The sequence below is a fragment of the Cynara cardunculus genome (genome assembly GCF_001531365.2).
Source record: "Cynara cardunculus var. scolymus isolate 2C chromosome LG 5, CcrdV1, whole genome shotgun sequence".
NCBI lineage: Eukaryota > Viridiplantae > Streptophyta > Magnoliopsida > Asterales > Asteraceae > Cynara > Cynara cardunculus.
Genome location: NC_037532.1, coordinates 6,106,417 through 6,116,166, shown reverse-complemented (window position 1 = coordinate 6,116,166; position 9,750 = coordinate 6,106,417). Strand labels below are relative to the sequence as shown.

The following is a 9,750-nucleotide window of genomic DNA, read 5'->3' as shown; positions in this document are numbered from 1 at the left end:
AATTATTAAATTTTATTTTACGTATTTTTCCTAATTTTTATATTTAAAAAAATCTAGTTTAATAATAATTAAGTCGGGTTGTAGGGTGTAATCTTGAGTTCTATATATCCTTCCATTGTGTATTCTTTAATACATCATAGAGATTATATCCCCCTTAGATGAATGATAAGAGCTAAATTCGATCTTTCTGATGTATTATAATTATTTTCAAAAATAAATACAATATATTAATTAAAAAGCTAGTTTAATTTATACATATATATCTTGATAATTGGACAATCTATTTAACCATTTTAGGGTTTGATGATTTCTTTAGGGTTTTTTCTCATCAATAATGTTTAGATAAATTATTGTTCGATCCTTAACTGTTAAATAACATTCTAAGGATCAAACTGTTAAATAACATTCTAAGGTTGTTTGGCGGTTGCTGAATGATTTGGTGCATAATGAGTAAGGGTTGTTTGTTTACCTCTTAATAGTTCTATTAAGAGACAACCTTGGAATCGTTAAGACTTGTTTGGCAAAAAAATGATTTGCCTCTTAATGGTTCTAAAACTCTCTGAATGAAAGCCTCCCTTAACCATTCAGCACCTAAATTCCATTGTAAACAATTATCAAACAATTATATTTCATTTGCACTGTATCATGTAAGCCTCTTAATCATTCTGACCACTTAATCATCCTGCACCAAACCATTCAACAATTGCCAAACAACCCTTATGTTTATTTTTACATAAAATCTTAACCGTGCATATGGTAGTTGCAGAATGATTTGATGCAGAATAATTAAGTGGTTAGAATGATTAAGAGAGACTCTTATGATATAGTGCAAAATGAAATATAATTGTTTGATAATTGTTTACAATGGAATTTAGGTGCTGAATGGTTAAGGGAGGTCCATGATACAAAATCATTTAGAGAGTTTTAGAAGAGACATATCATTTTTTTGCCAAACAAAATTCACCTCTTAGCGATTCAGAGACTACTTCTTAATAAAACTATTAAGAAGTAAACAAACAACCCTAAATTAATTATGTCGAAAGTATATATGTTAAAGCAAAGGGGATTCGAGTCTTGGCGATCGATTGAGGCTCATAGATTCTACTTTTCTTTCTTGAATTCATTGTTAAAAATGGTTCGACCATATTTAATAATTAAGATGTTTAATTAATTAATCAAACAATACGATGATTATATAATGGTTTAAATATATTTTTCACTCACCATTTCTTGTGAGTATATAAGATAACGTATTCAATTACACCGTTTGGTATATACGAAGAATTGTTGGCCCGTAAGTTGTCCAAAAATGTTGGAACTCCATGATATTTCAAAAGGTTCATATTGTTTTGTATGGTTGATTGGACTTGTCAAAAGTTAGAAAGATTTTGGGAAATATGGAAAACATTAAAATTTGTAATGCTAACTGATCTTATTTTTTTAAACACAATCAGAGAACATTTTTTCAGCTCGGTTCACAAGTTCAGGAAAATGTTAATGCTAAAAAATTTAATGAGCCCTAATTTTGACGTTTTCATGGTTTGATCAATTTACCATGAATATAATAACTTTATATGGTGCATTTGGTATGCAAACGGGATATAAGAGAATGGGACATAAAATTAGTTTCATATTTGGTCTGTCATGGAACACGAATAAGATGGGACAAGAGGGAACTAAAACTAGGTTTCAGGTATGTTTTGTTGTTCCACCAAAAAAGATGGAACAACATGAGACTAAATCATAAAATTACTATGTTATGCTTAACAACACACTACAAAAATGCAGAGTATTAGCGAGGGAAAATTCCCTCGCAAATCCGTCGCTAAAAGGGTCATCCGTCGCTGATACTCCGTCGGTCAAATGCTATCAGCGAGGAATTGAGTTTGTGGTCATTCTCTAATACCTGGTTTTCTAGTAGTGAAATCTGAAAAACTGAAATCTAAACTAAAATCACCTCCATCATTCTCTCCATACAAAATTCCAACTCTTTCTTCCCCAACATGTCCATACCTAGATTGATCCCTCGAACAAAATCAAACCATTTTCACTCACAAGGTACAATTTCTTCTATCAACTTCGTCGGGATTCATTTACTTTCAGATATATTTCTTCTTAAATCAAACTGTAGTATGTCAAAACGTTTTTGTCATGCCCTATCCAACTTACAAACGTAAAAAAGACAACTAATCCATTCTCGTTCTAGTTGTACCAAACACATAACAAACAATTACTCATATGTAGTCGTGTCATGTCACCAAGCGCTACCTTAAGGGCATGCTTTTCAAGATTAACAACAAAACATCACGAAATTCAAATTTGGGATAAAAACCTCAATGCTTGTGCATTCATTCGGGAGCCAAAATTTAGGCATGAATTGCACCCAAATTCACAGTCCCACCACCCTATAAGAATCACCTATTGACGTAGAGTGAAACCTCTAGAACAATTATGTTAACCAACGAGTATCAATAAAGAGAGAAATCGGTTGGTGAATTTTAGTTCTAATTTTGCAAGTTTTTAACAATTATTGAAGTGTTTCTTTATGCCATAAATTGCAATTAATTGATTTCCGCCTAATAATTAATGTTTTTGAGTAGTTAGCCATCAGTTGAAGACAACAATGACCCAAAAGCCATTGGTCAATTATGCCCTTACAAACGAATGTCAAGTAACATCAGACTTCACGCTAAACAATTTATAAAAACAAGTTCTGCAAACAGAAAAGTTGGTGTTCAGTATAAATTATAAAAGAATCTAAATCAGTTTTGCATTTATAAAGCTTATTTCATGTTATTTTGGTGCTTTCTCGCGCGATTATGCTTTGTTCATAATTTGTATAACTTGATTGGAGTATATGAATAGGTGCGTTAACACTTTTTTACCGTATCTGTGTTGCCTAGACTTTGTAGAAATGCCTTAAAATAGGATTTACACAAGTTTTGCTTGAAAAAAAGTAGATCATGTTTCATTTTTTTTATAAAAAAGCCCATAAACACAGTGAAGTTTGAGTTCATGTTTATTAATTAATATATACCATTGCTTTATGAGATTAAGTGGCCGTTCATCAAACGCTTACCCGGGTAAGCGCTTACCAAGTCATATTAATTTACCGGATGAATATGACAAAGACCAAAAATCTTATCCGATAAGAACGAGACAATGAACAAGAGTCTTACATGGTAAGTGAAGACGAAGATTCTTACCATGATAAGAGCTTATCGGGTAAATTATTGCATACGGTGCCGTTTTAATGGACTAAAATCATACCCGGTAAGTAAGTAATATTGTTGAATTTTACCGATAATTACTTTATTAGTTCATAGTTTTAATCCTAAATCATACAGATTGGTCACATTAGATCACGTTTTTATGATATGGTCTAACCCGTTTAATTACTTGATGTCAAACCGCATGGTTAAGAATTTCTGTAAAAATCACACTTGTGGTTTCTAGACTACGAATACCATAATTGTTATTTTTGGTGAATAAATTGTAAATAGTGAATATAGAAGGGTGTGAATGAAAATTTTACAAATGCAGGGTTTAAATTGGTAATTAAGTTTTTAGACTCTGCTAAACCTCTGAAACCCTAGCTCGTATTTTAGGGTTGGATAGTCGTTCGATTTACTGTTCTAGTAGCGGCTGCAATCTAACTGCTCCAGGTGATCTTTATAATTCTAGGTTTCTATTGCTATTTTTGCACCATTAATAACCAATTTACTTTCTAATCTAACAAGCACATTCTTATATTTACATAGGCGGAGGAGCTGTGCAAAGGGGAAATCTTTCACCATGAGGTACCTTTGGAAATTTGAACAGCTTACCCTTGAATTACCATGTGAAAAATCATAAATGTTACTAATCGACACACGTATTTTGGGTACTTATCTGCCCATAGTGTTTTTTTGTGTGTTTATGAGTACATGATTGATGATCGTAGGAACAGATTTGGCATCTGGAAACCCTAAAGTTACGTGTCAAAGAAAGTAGACGGTGCAACTGTTATTAGATCAAACGGGTGTCGATTTATTATTATTTTATTGGTATTTTCGACTTTGCAAGTGTTATGATCACCTCCGGCTAAGAGCAACTCCAATCGAACGGCAAAACCCTAATTTTACCGTTCTTTTGGATCCAATCGCACGCCAAAAACACCAAAATTTTGCCGGAGGAAGGAAATGAACGGCAAATTTGCCGTGGAAGAGGTGGACGGCAAAGGTTGGAGTTAGTATCTTTTTGGTGTTAACGGGCCCACTTATTTGGTGTTTTTTTTAGCGTCAAGGTTGGAGTTGCCCTAAGGTGTTGTATTAGAGTGCGAACAGATTGAGGATGGAAAAAAGGATATTCTTTTCGGGTAAGACTGAACCACAAGAGATATTTGACAAAATTCAGCTTACCATTTTCATTTCAGGAGAGGGGATTAAATCCAAATAAAAATAACCACTTGGCCTAAACTCTAGGACTCCACTAACTAATGATCATGGAAACAGCTTCCATGGTTAACCGACTCAACTAGCCTAGTTGTAGGATATCACGATGCCCACTTTTTCTCTGATTTAAACTATGCAAGCAACTAAAAAACTAAACTTGAGTTGGTCCTAACATTACCCCCCTCATTAAGAACAACCTTGTCCTCAAGGTTGGTGTCGACCCATCTTTGCAGCAGCTTCTGGTATGCCTTTTGCACCATCGACGTCTTCATTTCCGGAGTTCGATCTTTCCTCTTCTTCTGCAGCCAACAACATTATTTTAGGTGCTTGGCAGCGATGGCCGGAGTGAACCGTTTGTCACAGTTGAAGCATAGTCCTCGTGCCCTTCTCCGCTGCATCTCATCCCATGTGAACTGTTTGTCACAGTTGAAGCATAGTCCTCGCTTCCTTTTTTGTGGCTGGAGGGGATGAAGTTGGTTGGGTGATGGATCAAATGCACGTTGCCTTTGTAGCTGCTGCTTCTTCATGCGAGCATACCCGATAGCGTCTTTGAGATTTGTGGTTTGAACTTTCGGATTGCATCTGCGATTTTAGATTGAGTCCAGCCGTAAAGGTCCCGATCAAAGCCTTTTGAGTCCATCCATGTACCCGCTTGCCTAGCCTTTCAAACTGCTTTCGGTAATCCTGCAACGAAGCGGTCTTTGTGATTTTGGACAGAGCCTCGTCAAAATCTTCACCCTCCGTAGGCCCAAATCGAGCCCGAATCTCCTACACGAACATGTCCTAGGTGACAGTCAATAGGAAAGATGCAAGGGGTTTAATTGGGAGAAAATATGGAAAATGGCCCTGGTACTTAATGAAACATTACTTGAAGTGGCTTCTCAAAAACTAGCGTATGGCTAACCAAACAGGGCTTATTCAATAAGTTCAAAAATATAAGTTAGCTTATGGTTGTCAAAAATTGATAATATATGTTTGGCAAACTCGTTGATGAGTTAGTGTATTGGCTGAAAAGCTAACCGTTGGCTGATAGCTATGTTGTGTTGGCCTTTAAGCTATGTTGTGTTGGCTTATAAGCTAACGTTAGCTAATAACTAAGCTAACTGTTGGCTAAAAAGCTAATGTTAGCTAATGAAGTAGTCATGTTTGGTAAAAACTAGATGATAAAGTAGATGAAAATGCAAAATGAACTAAAAAGACATGTTGAAAAATTAATTGGAAAAATATGAGGAAAATTGTTTGTGGAGCTTATTGAAGCATAAAAAAGCTTTTCAAAAAGTTAGCTTATAGCTAAGTAAACAAGACTCTTATGGTTGCCAAACATGATCCTAACTTTAAAATTTGGTGATGCAAAACTCAATTTGGGTGATTGGGGAGAAGAATCGTCATTTTGGAGAAATGGGTAGCCATTTTGTGGAGATGAATGGCCATCTTGAGGAGTTAAATGGTGGTCATCTTTGTGCCTATAAATATCCATCACCTCCACCCGATCTAGACACGCCAAACACATGAAAATCCCTCTTGCTAGCCCGTTTGAGTGGTGAGGCAACACTTTTTCAATCCAATTGAGAGGTTGAATATTTATAAGTACGGTAACATCGGTAACATCCTTTTTGTATTTTGTATTTTTGTTTTTCATAGTATCATACTTCTTTTTTTGTGGACGCACACCATCACATTGATATTGGAACCACGTAAATTCGGTATTGTCTCATGTTGTTTATGCTTACATTTCGTTTTTGTGTATTTGGTTTTTTGTTTTTGTTGAACATTCTTTGATATATCTATTTTTTCTGCATTGGCTGTTTGGTTTGGTGTCACTTTGTGTGATTATTAGGACATGAGATTCATCCAAAACCTAGCACCAAGTCATTTGGAGTAGGGACCTTTTTGTGGTGTTCTACCTTAGTGATCTGTTTTATATGAATGTTATTTTATTTCAGTAAGTTAGGAAGTGAGGCTGTCAGAGAAGCCATTACCCAAATTACAACTGAGGCCAAGGAGAAAAACCGTAAGTTTACAGAGACCATTGAGCTTCAGATTGGGTTGAAGAACTATGACCCCCAAAAAGACAAACGTTTCAGTGGCACGGTAAAGTTGCCACACATTCCTCGTCCTAAGTTGAAGGTCTGCATGCTCGGTGATGCTCAACATGTTGAAGAGGTGACTTTATTCTCTTTCAAACAGTTATGGAATTGGAGGATATATTAAAGAATGGGAAAGATGTATCAAAATATGATGAAGTTTGTCTTGCTTCTTATTTAGTGTAACAACCCAAAACAAAAAGTGTTTTAACTAATTACTAGTTACCAGAGTAAAACATACAATTTTCTTTGACAAAAAGTATTGCGGAGACRGGATTTGAACCCGTGACCTCAAGGTTATGAGCCTTGCGAGCTACCAAACTGCTGTACCCCGCCCCGAAGAGAACAACTGAAAACTAATAGACAATCAAGGACTGAATGCGCCCCGCTACCATATATGTACAAATAGAATAGCCTATTTATACAGAATGGTAGATTTTTTCTTCTCATTTAGTCGAACAAAAGTCTAGTTCTTTCTATTTCATACTCATTTTACCTTATAAACAGATTTTCAGCCTCTGTTATATCGGTTTACTTTTATGTGACATTTTTTTTGTGTAATGAAGAATTATAGTATGACTTATAACTTGACCTACACGTTGCTAGTAGTTACAATTCAACTGTTTCCGGTCAAAATGGGTACGGAATAGGAGGAAATCAACTTTTGTTACACCAATTGAGTTTTTTTTTTTGTATTTGATGCATTTTGGCTAAAAAATATGTGGCATTTCACTTCCACTCTTAATAAATCACACTCCATTGTCCAGTAATCTTGCTTTTTGAAGAATTATTTGTTCTTATTTCATATGATAGAAATAATCCATTTAATTCTTTGTAATACAGGCACAGAAGATAGGATTGGAATACATGGATGTTGAAGGGTTGAAGAAGCTTAACAAAAACAAGAAGTTGGTCAAGAAGCTTGCTAAGAAGCACCAAGCCTTTCTGGCATCCGAGTCCGTCATTAAGCAGATTCCGCGTCTATTGGGCCCTGGTCTCAACAAAGCAGGCAAGTAATTTTGTTATATTTTCGGGGGGTTTTTTTTCCCTATGTTTATAGCTTTTTTTTCCGTAACCATGGAATTTAACATTTGCATTGTGGCTGTAAATTGAAACCCTTCATTTTAAGGGGTGCTTGGTTCTGTTTATGGGTATGGGAATGAGAATGTTGGGAAATAGTTATCCCCCCTAATTTACTAGGGTACAGATGATTCCCCACTTTTAGATAATCACTTATTGCATATACTGAGCTAAGTATCAGTATTCATTCTCATTTCCATTCCTCACCCTATCCTATCCCAAACCAAGCAGCCCGTTAGGTTTTACTACCTTTGGGGATCTGTAACTACTCCCTCCCTCCCAAAACAAATGTCCACAATGAAAAAGGCACATAATTTTAGAAATGTGTAATTATTAGACTTTATCATCTAACTTACAGTTTTACCCTTAATAATAGAGGAAGTAATGAATTTCTCCAGCTCTTTATTTATGGGTAGAATTGGGAAGTAAGCTCTTACCTTTGAAAGTGGATGTTTATTTTAGAACAAACTGACAGAGAGAGTATAATGGAACATGGTCATGATGATAGATAGCTCATTTGGACACCAGGTAGATTGACAAACATGTTTGATAACTGCTAACCTGCGTTTGTACAGGAAAATTCCCGACACTTGTGACACATCAGGAGTCCTTGGAGTCAAAAGTTAATGAAATAAAGGCAACAGTGAAGTTTCAGCTTAAGAAGGTTCTCTGTATGGGGGTTGCTGTGGGAAATTGCAGCATGGAAGAGAAGCAGATCTTCCAGAATGTTCAAATGAGCGTAAACTTTCTCGTTTCATTATTGAAGAAAAACTGGCAAAACGTGAGTTCTTCGAATTCAAGTTTGATTTCTATCATGTGTTCATCCAGACATAGTCATGCCTTACTTTCATCCCTGCCCCATTGTGGTTACCAGAGTGTTTTGCTGCCATTCATATGCTTTGACCATTAAGTTGACCTTAAACCAAACCAAATAAGCGGTTTAGTTTGACACAGGTAGTTTAGTAATTTACCTATCTTGCTTTATCTCCTGATTTTTGTTCCATCTATTTTGGTGCAACAAAAAACTGCAATTTTGTCCCACTTAATTCTGTCATCTCCCGGTTTAATTGTCGCTCCAAATGAGGGACAACAACTTTTTCTTCAGTCCGACCTGTCTTACGTACCAAACACACCCTTGAGGATTAAGTCGACAACACTACTCATCAATGACAATGTAGAGAAGCTTGTGAACCAAAATGAATGTTGATCAGTATTTGTTAACGATCCTAGATACACAAAAGAGGTATGGATTGAAACCTTTCTAACAGGAGTAATGATATCTTGGGACGTATAATCAAATGCGAAATCTTAAATCTTGGCCCTTGGATCTCACCTCTACCTTGCAGTATTTTTTTCTGATGATCATACTCTCAGAGAACATGTCATGTTTTCATTTGCAAGAGTTATATGTGGTGACAACTAAGGGGTATTTGGTTGGTTTCCATTAAGTGCTGTATGGATAAAGCTGTCTGTGGATTAATCTGCATGCATAGATCGAGAAGGTTTTGTTTTGGGAGGGGTTTTCCATAGATAGGAGTTTCTGTTTAAAGCTCCCCCTAGAAGCTTAATGAACAAGTCACTTTCTATATCATTAAGCCACTACCAAACAGTCATGTATAGTTGACCGAATAAGATGTGAGTCTCATTAATCTTGTTAAGCTGCTATGCTAACAAACAGACCCTAACATAGCTATAGCCAAGCACAAATATAGAAGGCAAAATGTAATTCTGTGTTAAATTGGTGTTATATTCTTAATAATTTGGTATTGGTTTTCTGTTTTTGGGAACAGGTGAGGTGCTTGTACCTGAAGACTACCATGGGGAAACCAGTACGTGTCTTTTAGTAAAAGCCGAGATTGATGATTTTAGACGACAGTTGTAGGACGACACATACATTCGATATCATCTGATACGAATGGTTCGATATTTTTGCTTTAAACCGAGTCATCATTCTTATCTTAAATCTGTATTTTTGGTAGTCATTAGATTTGCAGTGTAATGGAAGAGAATCTGAAGATCTTCCATGCTTGTAAAATGTTGAATTTTTGTGCAAATTTTCTACCATATGAATGTTTGATGTTTTGTTGGTACAAGAAGAATTTCTACCATATGAATGTTCTCATTTTGGGGAAAATGTACATAAAACCTCATTC

General features: G+C 35.6%; 1 protein-coding gene across 1 annotated transcript; it reads left to right on the top strand.

Moving 5' to 3' along the window:
* The first annotated feature begins 3,576 nt into the window (after positions 1 to 3,576).
* LOC112512709 (60S ribosomal protein L10a) lies at positions 3,577 to 9,690 on the top strand. The gene is made up of 6 exons (XM_025118815.1): positions 3,577 to 3,665; positions 3,762 to 3,800; positions 6,377 to 6,596; positions 7,361 to 7,526; positions 8,173 to 8,378; positions 9,388 to 9,690. The coding sequence occupies exons 2-6, from the start codon at positions 3,796 to 3,798 to the stop codon at positions 9,439 to 9,441; spliced, it is 651 nt and encodes a 216-aa protein (XP_024974583.1). The 5' UTR covers positions 3,577 to 3,665; positions 3,762 to 3,795; the 3' UTR covers positions 9,442 to 9,690.
* The last annotated feature ends 60 nt before the right edge of the window (positions 9,691 to 9,750 follow it).

What these genes read in the sequence shown, in the direction of transcription:
- LOC112512709 (XM_025118815.1), top strand. An exon ending in ATGCTCAACATGTTGAAGAG is followed by an intron (nt 6,597 to 7,360) that starts GTGACTTTATTC and finishes TTTGTAATACAG; the next exon opens with GCACAGAAGATAGGATTGGA. An exon ending in CCCTGGTCTCAACAAAGCAG is followed by an intron (nt 7,527 to 8,172) that starts GCAAGTAATTTT and finishes GCGTTTGTACAG; the next exon opens with GAAAATTCCCGACACTTGTG.